The sequence below is a fragment of the Peromyscus leucopus genome, chromosome 19 (genome assembly GCF_004664715.2).
Source record: "Peromyscus leucopus breed LL Stock chromosome 19, UCI_PerLeu_2.1, whole genome shotgun sequence".
In the NCBI taxonomy this organism is placed as follows: Eukaryota; Metazoa; Chordata; class Mammalia; order Rodentia; family Cricetidae; genus Peromyscus; species Peromyscus leucopus.
The window spans coordinates 3,041,217-3,053,813 of record NC_051079.1 but is presented as its reverse complement, the minus strand read 5'-3'; the positions used below and the strand labels follow the sequence as shown (position 1 = coordinate 3,053,813).

Sequence of the window (12,597 nt, the reverse complement as noted above, 5' to 3'; positions counted from 1 at the left end):
TATCAGCGTGGAGGGCGTCCTAGCGTGGAGTACGGAGAACTGTGTGTGTGGAAGCTGTCTGTGGACCGTGACGTGAGTGTGGAGAGCTCAGAGTGCACGCGGAACTCGGGGCTGTGCGCGTGTGCCCGCGGGGTGAGGCGTGTCAGCGCGGCCGGGGCCCAGTGCGCGCGCGATCCCGGCGCCGCGCTGTCACTCGGCGGGAGCGCGCGGGGCGGCCCCTCTGCGGCAGGCGGCGGGCGGGGAAGGCGGGCGGAGAGCCGGGAAGGCGGGCGGCGGCCGCGGACACGTGCAGGATGTCCTTCAAGGTGAGCGGCGCGGGCCGGGGCGGGAGGACTCGGGCGGCTCGGCTGTGCCGGGCGCCAGCCGTCCGCTGCGCTCCAGCTGGGCGCACTTTCCGCGGGGTCCGGTGAGCCCGGCGGGCGGCGGGGACTGTCGCCATGGTAACAGGCCGCGGGCCGCGGAGAAGCCCGCGGAGGTCAGGGCTTCCCCGCAGCATCCCAGCCAGGCCCTCCGGGTCCTCCTGCACCCGCCTCCTCCTCAAAGCACTTATCTGCAGGGTGGAAGTGCTTTTGATCGCCAGGCTTCTGCGTCCAAAGGACTCTTGTCTTTTTTGAAAAGTTCATTCATTAAAGTCGTTCCATTTAATCCCCACACTTGAGGGTGAAAGTGGGAGCCATTGATTTGCCCCGGCTGGAAGGTTTTAATAAAAACAAGTCAAATGGATCGGATATTTAAAATGTGCCTTGGTGAACCCGTCTTCAGGGAGGGATGAATGCTCTAATCAGCTAGTCTCGTTTTCTTCTTTTCTTTCTCTCTCTCTCTCTCTCTCTCTCTCTCTCTCTCTCTCTCTCTCTCTCTCTCTCTCTCCCTCTCTCTCTCTCTCTCTCTCTCTCTCTCTCTCGTTTTGTTTTGTTTTTGAGTCGATAAAGACAGAGAAGTTAAATAACCCTCCCAGATTCGCAACTGTAAAGCTATTGGTGTTAAGACTGAAATCTGGGTGCATCAAACTCCAAAGCCCCTACCGCCATCTCTTTTGATAACTTATTTGAGCAGAGGAATAACAGGACGAGATTTGCATGTCAGAAAGGCACTGGCTACAAGGCAGGGTAGGGGACACCATCAGAACGACGTTATGGTTAGCGTTCTGATATGTCCCCCCACCCTGCCTTGTTGGGGCGTGGGTGTGATGTGATCAAAATACATTTTATGAAATTCTTAAGAATTAATAAAATATAATTTAAACTTCTTTAAATTAAAAGAAATGGATTTGGGCTGGAATGTAGGCAGGAAGAATGGAAGGAATTAGACAAATGACAAGATTCGTTTCACGTGGCAGAGTTTATTAACTGATGTTACTCACGCGTCGGGAAGGCAGGAGAGACAAAGGTGAAATGTCGGTTTGGAATAGTTTGGGATCCACACAAAGGTGCTGATTGGACGGGTACCCAGAGCGGCAGCTTAGCAGATGGAGGTGAGGTTTTTGCAGGGAGCAGAATTGTGTGCTAACTGAACCCAAGCATGTTGCTCTGTGAAGAAGACCAAGATTTAACATGAGGAACTGGGCACATGGCTCCCTGGGTAAGCACCGGTTCAAATGGCGTGTTCAGGCTGTAACTTCAGTGTTCAGGATAGGGGGGCAAAGACAGGCAGTCTGGTGGCTCGCTGGCTAGCCAGCCTGGTTTCACTGAGAGACCCTTTCTCAAACAATAAAGTGGAGAGCAATGGAAGAAGACATCTGACCTTGATCTTTGACCTCTGAAACACACAACATGCACACCTGTGTGAACACACACCTGTGTGTCCTGGGGATCAAACTCTTATCATCCGACTTGTCACAGACATGTCCCACACATACACACAAGCTCAAAAACAAAACAAAATGATTTAGAATAACAGAATAAGAAGCCCAGTGAGAAAACTGAGAAAGAACAACCAGATACAGATGGAAAACAAACAACAAACAACAACATCAGAAGCATGTGCCGAGGATCTCTAGTCTTTCAGTAAAAGTGAAGAGGGCCTTAGTGTTAAATTCCACAGGGAACTGAACCAAGAATGAAAAAGACCACTGGATTTCATAACAAACCAGCCCCCTGGTGGCTGGCCAGGGCAGTTTTGCAAAGGATTAGGTTCAGGAGCCAGGTTACTATAGCGAGTAAAGAGACTAGGTGGAACCCCAAGCGTCGGGAACTCCTTCAAGAGATTCTGCAAACTTGTTTTTGTTGTGGTGGTTGTTTGCTTTGTCTCAGTTCATGGCTGCAACTGGGATCCACAGTTGACAAAGGTTTATTTGCTTTATGATGGTTGAACTTGAGCATCCTTAAATGATCACCAGCAAATCGCTAAGATGGCCTACACCTAAGCAATGACAGTGAGGACTGTCCTCTGAGACATATATCTATATATCATAAGTTAATGAAAAAAGAGGCCATGAATTTGAAAAGGACGAAGGGGCTTGTGGGGAAGGGTTTGGAGGGAGGAAAGGGAAGGAGGAAATGATGTAATTATGTTATAATCTCAAAAAAGAAAACAATTTTGTTGTTTTTAGTTTTTTGATATGAGGTTCCACTGTGTTGTCCAGGCTGGACTGAATCTCACTTTGCAGACCAGGCTGGCCCCGAACTCACAGAGATCCACCTGCCTCTGCCACCTGAGTGCTGGGATTAAAGGTGTGCGCCACCGCCACCTGGCAGAAATAATTTTTAATACCATCTTTGTAAGTGGCTAGCTTGAGTCTTGAAGGAGCAGAGATCTGTACATCTGACTGAAGGGCAGTGGTCTAGAATCCAGATCTTGTGCTGCAGTGTGAGAAGACCCTGCCTCCACCAGGAAGGGGAAGTGGGGAGGCTGAAGCAGAGAGAGAAGGAGAAGTCTGGGCTGGTAAAGAAGAAAAGGACTTAGCAAGGAGCAGAGTAGCATGGTGTTCGGGGAAAGGCCCCGAGTTTTGGCCAGTCGTGACTTACGTTAGCAAGGCTCTTCATCCGCCTCCCATCAGTTCAAGCGTATTGAAACACACTCAGCCCACAACAATTGTGGAGACTTTACTGTAAACTTTGGGGAATTTTTATGACATTTGTGTTCTAAACTCTTTACTTGGCTATGGGTAATTTTCCTTTCAACTATGTCTTTTGTTCTACAGTCACTGCCTGTACTCAGTAACTGTGGTGAAAACAGTCAGGCTTGTACATTGTTTTCTCCTGGGATCAACATTATTCAAAATTCAACAATTAACAAAGTTGACCAGATGTCTTCTTTAACAATTTCTTAACATTTATTAACTTTAACGTGGGAGCCAGGAGTTAACCATTTTATTTTCAGCCCAAGTGTTTGGGTCTTCAAACCCCATGAACAAAAAGTCAGCATTGTTGGTGCATTCATGAGAGAGTCTGCAAGGCATCATCCATCACAGTTTCTGCCATTTGTGTTGAGTTGGAATCACTGCATGTGGGCAGTGTGACTCTGAACCACATGGGCCCCTCCAAAGCTGTTATGGCTTTTCTCTGTTGTTGCCAGTTTCCTCATTTCACACCCAGGGCCTTCACAGGGTAATCAGGCTCTCTACCACTGAGCTCCACCCCAGCCCTGCTACCTCCCACTTCCCTCAGGCACCAGCTTGCCCCCAGAAATCTACCTTTCCTAATTGGCAATTCCTAATTTGTCCTGGCCAAGGAAATAGGCATATATATAGTGTGTGCTGGCTGGTTTTATGTCAACCATGTACGAGCTGGAGTCATTTGGGATGAGGAGACCTCAACTGAGACAATGTCCCCACCAGACTGGCCTGTAGTCAAGCCTGTGGGGCGTTTTCTTAACTGGTTATTGATGTGGGAGGGCGCAGTCCATTGTGGGTGTAGCACACCTGGGCAAGCAGTCCTGGATGGTATAAGAAAGCAGGCTGAGCAAGCCAGTAAGCAGCACTCCTCCATGGCCTCCACTTCAGTTCCTGCCCTGACGTCCCTCAGTAATGGACTGTTAACTGGAAGTATAAGAGTAAATAAACAGTTTCCTCCTGAAGTTGTTTTTAGTCATGATGTTTTATCACAACAGTAGAAAGCTAAGCAAGACACAGTGGAAGACTGAGGGTCTTTGTTCTTTGGTTGTTGGTGTTGGTGGTGGTGGTGGTGGTGGTGGTGTGTGTGTGTAGTAAGGTCTATGGATTTCACGACATTGGCTTTTGACTTTGTAACTGCTATTCCAACCACTCAAGTCTTGGTCTTCAGGACTGAGGCTACCAAGAGCCCTACTCATTTGGGGATGGGGGAAGTTCATGATCAGAGAAAACATCACTGCCAGCTAAACAGAAGTTTGTAGAACTTTCTTGACCAAGTCTTAGCCAGGACGATGAAGTGTCTCACTATGGGTTTTGTGGTCATCGCTGAAGCCAGCTGTGCCTCAGCTAGACAAGTACAAGAGCCCCATGTTTCATCCAAGTCCCCAGACATAAATGACCTCATAATGAACTCCAGTCCACCATGTACCTTAAAGTACTTGGAGAAGCCACAGGAAAATAAATTAACAAAATGAGGATGTTTTAACCTGGCGTATAATTTACCCAAGTATCATCTTTTTACTTCCTTTATTTTTTACAGAGATTTATAATGTACGTGTAGTGTGGTGGGAAGTCCAGGAGGAAAAGGAGGAAGGCAGAGGAAGTGGGGGAGGGAGAGGCAGAGACAGACAGCATTGTCTGCGTTATAGGCTGAAGGCCTTGCCCGGCCTTCTCCATGCCTTTTATGGTTCTCTACATGATGCTCGCAGGGGAGATTTGGAAGTGACCCAGGATTGTGATTCTTGTAGACTCCCCATGGAAAGGAAAGTTGGGGGAACTTTCTGTCTTGACAAGAGAGGAGATTGGAAGGCGGGTGGAAAGGTCACTGGAAGTCATGGCAGCCTTATTCCTTGCTGTCTACTGAAGAGTTTGTGAGTGGCAGAACAGTATGGTGTTCCCAAAAGGGGCAACCTGTGCCGGGCGCCTGGCGCCTGACTTGCTGGTTCTCTCTGACCTTGTCTGAAATGACAGAACCCATCTCTCTGAGCTGTGCTGAGGAGTAAATGACGTCTATGAAGACAGCATACCATGCGACATTGAGCGTGAACTTCAAAAGTGTTAGCTCAAGATGCCTGGCCTCCACTCAGTGTGTGGCCACAGCGCCAGAGAGCACACACCCATTTCTTTGCTAGACATTTCTACCAGGAGGGCCCCTAGGCAGCTGGAACATGTTCAGAGTTGAGATCATTGTGGTGGTGCACAGCTTCAGTCCCAGCAGGCAGGCGGGGTTCTGTGAGTTCGAAGCCAGCCTGGTCTACAGCGTGAGCTCCAGGACAGCCAGTCTCTCTGCTCCGGTTCCCACGGCAGTCCGTGGCTCTGGCCCAGAGCTCTGGCCCTCCGTACACGGTGTCACTCTAGCCCTGCGTCTTCCTTCCTCCATGACACAGTCACTGAGACTTTTCTTGTGTGCAAAGCCAGAATCTCTCACCTTCAAACACCCCCTTGGCTCCCCAGGATGAATTCCAAGTTCGTGGATCTGCTCTGCCCTGGGTCTCTGGTCCAGGAAGAAATCCCATTCCTTTTTTCTCCTTCATGTCCTCCACTCGTCCTTCTGAGAGTGATACTGAGGTAGGCCTTGGGCAATAGTGACCATGGTCCATTTCCTTCTCTCACCGTTAGCAGCCACACTTCTCCACTGATCACAAAAGTCAGGCCTGTTGACGGGGGTTATTTTCCTATGAGACCATAAAGCCACTGTAGGCAGAGGTCAAAGTTAACCTGCATTCCTAACCCTAACCACTCCGCTGCCCCAGCACATGCTAGTGACCATGTTTACATATTGCTTGGAGAACCGTATCAAGCTCTGACTGTGCATTTGTAGACAGGATTTCTTGAGCATGTAAAATGCATGTTTGTGTGTTGTCTCATTTACTCCTCCAGCACAGAACAGAGGTACTGTATCATTATTTCCCCCGCCCCATCTTACTCGGCTCAGGACAATGTAAGTGATTCATTCACTTAGGATATACAGCTAGAAAGTGGTTCAGACTTAAACCCGACTCTCTCTTACCCCAGATCAACTGTTCTGTCCAACCTTCCTCGGCCTCTCAGAAAGCCAAGATCTGGAGGGAGAATGAAACATTTACAGCTTTTTACTAAACTCATTGTCTAGCATCTTGGAAACTGGTCTGTCCAGCCCAACCGCAGAGGAACTTCCAAAACCATCCTAAAGAAAGAAGAGGCCCTGGCTCCAGAGCTTGTTCTAACAGTAGACACTTGCTGCTTGCAGGTGGTTTTCCCAGGTGTTTGAAGTTCAACTGAAAGTTCAGTGAAGTCATGGGCATGGTGATGCACGTCTTTAGTCCCCATACTCAGGAAGCAGAGGCAGGTGGATCTCTGTGAGTTTATGCCTTCAGGGAAGGTAACTGGTTAACCTGGATTTGTGGTACCCCTCAGTGAGCCAGGAAGCTGTTCAAAGCACGTTTGTGATCCGTCTGTCACTCTCCACCTTGCTGGCTCTCAGCCTGCACAGCAGCACTAGCTTGCTTGTGCTGAAAGACTCTGAAATGAACCCTGTGCCAGCAGATGCTCTCATTGTCTGCCAGCACTGCACACTCACGGTACCTGGCTTTCTTGAGTCGCTGAGGTTAATGGTACTGTGGTTTTAACTTAGTGAACCGCTGAATTTAATACAATTCGTGCTCATGCCTTTATTCAAGACCCCTCAGGAAGTAACCATAGGAATTTACAAACCCTTTATGCTCTGTTTTTCTATACATACATACTTATGATAGTTTCTAAACTAGACACAGTAAGGAATAATGACAAACATTAATAAGGTAGAACAATTATAATGGAATGCTGTAATAAAATCCCTGTTGTTTGTTTTTGCCCTTTTGGGGGGCCTGATACCCAGCTCCCAAATAAATCATACACAGAGGTTTATTCTTAATTATAAATGCCTGGCCTTAGCTTGGCTTGTTTCTTGCCAGCTTTTCTTAACTTTAAATTATTCATCTACCTTTTGCCTCTGGGCTTTTTCATTTTCTTACTTCTGTATATCTTACTTTCACTCTTACTCCGTGGCTGACTACGTGATTGGCTAGCTGGCCCCTAGCATCCTCCTCTCCTTGTTTTCTTACTCTTTCTTCTTTTCCTCCCAGATTTCTCCTTCTATTTATTCTCTGTGCCTGCCAGCCCCACCCATCCTTTTTCCTGCCTTGCTATTGGTCATTTAGTTCTTTAATAGGCCATCAGGTGTTTTAGATAGGCACAGGAACACAGCTTCACTGAGTTAAAAGGATGCAACCTGAAAGTATGCAACACATCTTTGCATCATTAAAACAAATGTTTCACAGCATAAACAAATGTAACACATCTTTAAACAAAATTCTACAGCAAATTCCCACATTGCTACTTTGCTCTTTGGGGCTGTGACCAAGTAAAGAGTTACCTGGACACAAGCACAGTTGGTATCATCATCTAGGTGGCTAAGTGAGCAGAGGGTGGGTGGCAAAAACAGTGTAAATACACTGTACAAAGGAGTGAGTCCATTCCTCCTCACAGGGATGCAGGAAAGAGAGTGCAAGATTTCATCACGTTACTCAAAACAGTATTCAGTTTAACACTTATGCATTGTTCATTTCTGGAATTTCCCATTGAATATTTTCACACCGTAATTGACTGTGGTAACTATAACTACAGGAAGTCAAACCACAGTTAAGAGGGACAGCTACATGATCGTCATCCTTCACTTAACAGTAGATGTTTTGAGCCCAGCACTCGGGAGGCAGAGGCAGCTGGATCTCTGTGAGTTCAAGGCCAGCCTGGCCTACAGAGTGAGTTCCAGGACATCCAGGGCTACACAGAGAAACCCTGTCTTGAAAAACAAACAAACAACAGTAGGTGTCTTGAGCAATGGTCTTAGAAGGTTTCATAAAATGAACAGCCATAGAATGATTGTAGTGCACACAAAAACCAAGACAGCTAGTGTCCTTGGTTAATATAATTCTAGGAGACTATCATGGTATATTCAGCTTGTCATTGACTAAAATGTTATTGGGCATGTAACTCTATTTAAAGATGTTTAAAAACAGGCCTTTGCAGTCATAGAGATGTTTTTACACATTCCCCCAAATCCTTTTATTAGATAACGTGAGTGCCATTAAATGTCCTGGGAGCAGCAACATTCTGTAATAGTACCAGAGTTGGAACTTAATTGTTAATTACTGTAACTTCATGAAGGAAAGCATTTGGAGTGGAAGAAATCAGTGCTCGTGAGCATTTATGATGTGCTGGTGTCTAATGCCTTTCCTGCACATGCTCTGTGCAGGACACTGGACACTGAGGACCCAAGTCTGGCTTAGCGAGTCAGTGAGTTGTTAGGATTCCTTACAAGAGCATGAGTGACTGAAAAGCAGCTTCATCCTTGAAAAGCCCACCCCAGCCTGGGTGATGACCCTGGCATGACTGGCATGGGTTCTGCTGGCTAGAGAACTTTCTCTCTTCAGCAACTGTTACAGCTTATAGCCTTGGGGAAGAAGCCATATGAATCTTACAGGTTTTAGGAGCTTCCTCAGGGCGTCCTTCAGGTTTTGTTTACTTCTTGAACCTTCTGAGTCTCCTTCCAAGAAGGAGTGTTCAAGTTCAGGAGAAAAAAAAAAAAAAAAGAACTTGTGCTTTAGGCAATCAGTCCACCCTCAGCATCTCTCTCTCCCCCTCCCTCCTTCTCCCTCCCTCCTCTCCCTCCCTCTCTCCCTCCCTCCCCTCCCTCCCTCTCTCTCTCCCTCCTTCCCTTTCTTTCTCTTTCCCCCCTCTCTTTCCCTCTCCCTCCCTCTCTCCCTCCCTCCCCCCCCCAAACTTCAGAACAGGCATTTTGATCTCTTTCTAAAGCAAAAGGTGACAATGACTCCCATGGACCACGGCACTTTTGTGTGGCAGTCTGAATCTCAGAGCTGTCTAGTCCCCAGCCATTCTTCTTCTCAAGGATTCTTCTCTACAAATCCATACCAGTTTGTCTTAGCACAGGAAATTAAAGCAGCTTATTTCTGCCGTTCCTTTTAGAGGCTTTATTTCTGGTCCCTCCCCCTCCATAAGTATGGCCCAACTCTAATTTAGCCACTTCAGAATGCCCCAGCAATGGCGTAAGTGGGGGACAAAAGAGCATTCTCTGCCCAAAGTCCCCAGTTCTCACCCAAAGCTTCTGGCAGGTTCCAGTTGAAGGGAGTAATATTGGGTAGAGGGGAAGTGGGCCGTCTACCCCAATAGCTGGAATTGGCTAGAAAATGTTGAAGACACAGAAAAGGTACCACTAAACTCCTTCCAAAGGTCAGAAGAGACATTTTGCTCCACTTGCAAGGAAAGGGTTATTTGGCATGCTTCAGAGAGGAAATGGCATCTGGGCAGAACCTTGTCGTTCTAGGATGGGGAAAATTCATTTCAAGTTAAAAGGAAACTGTGAACAAAGACCTCACAGAGGCAGGAAGGCAGCGCTTTGGTGGGAGGTGAGGCATTGGTTCTGGTGTATCAGAGTATTGCTCTGCAGATAACCTGGGGCCCAGAGATTGTAAATAAAACTCTTCTCACAGCCTGGAATTCTACGATCTTATATATCGAGAGGAGGGCATTCTTGATCATCCCTCATCTGGAAGTTCTTCCTTTAGAAAGGTGTTATTTGTGTGTAAATAACAAGCAGCCATGGTCACTGACTTCTCTTTTAAGAGTCTGTTTGTTTCCATTCTTGCAGAAAGAAACTCCGCTTGCCAACGCTGCATTCTGGGCGGCGAGGAGGGGAAACCTGGCCCTGCTGAAACTGCTGTTGAACAGTGGCCGAGTGGATGTGGACTGCAGAGACAGTGTATGGACGGACATGGTATCTGCATGCCAGAGCACGCCTTTGCACTCTGCAGGCACGAGCACCCCGTGAACACGCTTCCTTCACATGCTTACGCCCTTGTTCTTGTGTTTGCTTGCTCCCTCCTTCCCAAGAATCCTGGGATGTAGTGGTGGACCTGGAAACATGCCGAGGAGGTCAGGAAGTGAATGGTTGAACTCGGAGAGCAGAAGGCCTCCGCATAGTGAAGGGGGCTTTCCTGGGGAAGGGGACTGGCAAGTTCCGAGAAGAAAGAGCTGTTCAGAAAACAGCTGTTAAAAAGAAAGGGAGGGAGGGAGGGAGGGAGGGAGGGAGGGAGGGAGGGTAATTTAGAGCACGTGTGGGCAGCCATGATTGTTGTGATTTTCAAATATGAATGCAAAACCTGAGAGACTGAAGCCTCCACCCCCCACCCCCACCCCCGTCGTCTTTTCACTTTGGGAAAGGGGAGGTCACCAAGTGACAAGCTAGAAGGAAATTAAAATAAGTGACGCAGCCACTGGCAGGCCCCACCCAGAGCTGCCCCCCTCCCCAGCAGAAGCCATCAGTTCTCTGTGTTTTGCAAGACTTCCCTGCCTCCTTGGGGACAAGGAGGACCTCAAATAAGGAGATGGTTTTGTGGTTTGAAACAAGTGTTTTCAGAGGAGCCTTGCCTTCCTTGAGACCGGGTGTGCCATTTCAGCTTTGATGTGGAAATCTGCCGAGTGAAAAACACCAGCAGCCCCAGAAAGAAATGGCAGGATTTCCTCTAGCTTATTCACTGGGTCACCAAGAACATCCTGATCCATTCTGTGCCTTCTTCTGGCCGACCCTGGGCCCGGAATCTGAATCATAAGAGATGCCCCAGAAGTCTCCCTCTCTCCGAACTTCCGTTTAATTTGACCAATAAAAGCATCCGCTGGAAGCAGAAGGTGGAGGAGAGAGTCAGAGGCCAGTGGCCTTCCGTTCAGCCTCACACCATTGCTCACACCAGGGCTCACACTGTTGCTCACACCATTGCTCACACCGGGGCTCACACCGGGGCTCACACTGTGCTCACACCGGGGCTCACACTGTGCTCACACCGGGGCTCACACCGGTGCTCACACCGGGGCTCACACCAGTGCTCACACCGGGGCTCACACTGGTGCTCACACCGGGGCTCACACTGTGCTCACACTGTGCTCACACCGGGGCTCACACCAGGGCTCACACTGGTGCTCACACTGGTGCTCACACTGGTGCAGGGGCCATCACGTTACTTTCGTACCCTCCAGCCTGGCAGTCACAGAGCCCTGCTCTCGTTAAGTCCCAGAACTCCACTGCCAGAGCACTTCTTTATGAATAGTCTCTTTATTAAATTTCCCTCGTTACCCCAATTTGAACATACCCTCTGTTCTTTGTCAGAACCCAGGCTTAGGAGAACTCTGGGCATCTGTGAACGGCCACCCTGGTCTTCCTTGGGTCTCAGTAGATGAGTTCCTGCCCCATGCCAACCAACAAGAAGGGGTGGGAACCAGCTGCCACCTGTGGCCTTCCTCTCTGGCCACGTTGGTGCCTACTCTTCCTCTTTTTTTTTTTTTAAAGTCATCCCTCTCCAAACGCCCCTGTGACATCCTCTGAGTTCTAGCTTTTGAAGGTCACGGTGCCGTACCTCACAGACCCGCCTTTTCTGCTACCCTGAGTCATCTGTGATACACCCTGCCCGCAGGGCTTACACGTTTGGACAAGATTTTTCTCCCGGGAAGAGATGTTTGACTAATAAGTGCGTTGATAAGTTGCCCCCTTGGATCACCCCTCTGGTGAGATGGCCCGGCGGGTTAGAGTGCGGGCCTCAGCCTGGCGAACGTGTGTAAAGGCAGAAGGCGAGAATCGACTCCACAGGCTGTCATCCGACCTCCATGTGTGTGCGTAGTATGTACGCCCAACACATGCACATCATACACATGAAGTAATAATGAATAAAATAAAATTTTAAGATAAATGTAGCACTTAATCAGGAGGTTTCTGGAAAAGCAATTTCTAACACAAGGAGCACGTCTTGCTGTTTTGAAAGGGCAGGTGGTGATACGGAAGAACAAGGAGATGTGGAGACAGTGCAGGCCCTCGCTCCTCTTGGAGTATCCTGGCTGGGCATCTGTCTCTCCACGTGGCGCCTGGGCATGGCATCTGGGTTCTAGGATTGTTGCCTATTGTGATGACTGATGTGTAGGCTGCCCCTGCCCGGGTCTGTGAACTGAGGCGCAGCATCACCTGAGAAACCTGTGGAGAACTTTCAGATGCCGAGAGAGCCCTGAAGGGTCTCAATCCAAGCAGCCATTGTCAGACTTTCCCAACAGACTGTAGAGAACAAATATTGCGTCTCTAGACCACGTGCTGCGTGCTCAAAGCTTTGATTTGCTGACATTGTTCACCTGAGATTTCTAGATTTTGTTTTAATTCTCGGAGACGGAGCCCAAGCTGCCCTGACACTCGCTGTGCTCGCTGGCTGGTCCCGTCCCCTGCTTCACGGGAACCTCGGGCTTGTACTGCCACGCCTGGGGAGATCCTCAATGAATCCCATCTTTGCTTCCCTTCCTTCCTTCCTTCCTCTCTCTCTCTCTCTCTCTCTTTCGCTTTGCTTACCTATTTAACCACATTGATGTGAATTACAAGATTCTTGCAACTTTTTTTTAGATTTATTAATGTATATATTTCAATGTCTTTTTGTTTTGGGCCTCACTACCTTTATATACATTTATATATGCTTTGTTCAAAA

At 48.3% G+C, this 12,597-nt stretch overlaps 1 protein-coding gene across 2 annotated transcripts in view; it reads left to right on the top strand.

The window, feature by feature from the left end:
- The first annotated feature begins 224 nt into the window (after positions 1 to 224).
- The window catches only part of Ankrd29 (ankyrin repeat domain 29), a 47,170-nt gene continuing 34,797 nt past the window's right edge, over positions 225 to 12,597 (top strand). The window contains exons 1-2 of one of the 2 annotated variants that reach the window (XM_037196957.1): positions 225 to 305; positions 9,735 to 9,845. In XM_037196957.1, coding sequence (XP_037052852.1) covers positions 294 to 305; positions 9,735 to 9,845 — 123 coding nt within the window. In that variant the 5' untranslated portion in view covers positions 225 to 293. Of the gene's footprint in view, positions 306 to 9,734; positions 9,861 to 12,597 lie in introns of both variants that reach the window. The other variant, XM_028876684.2, reaches the window with a different exon arrangement.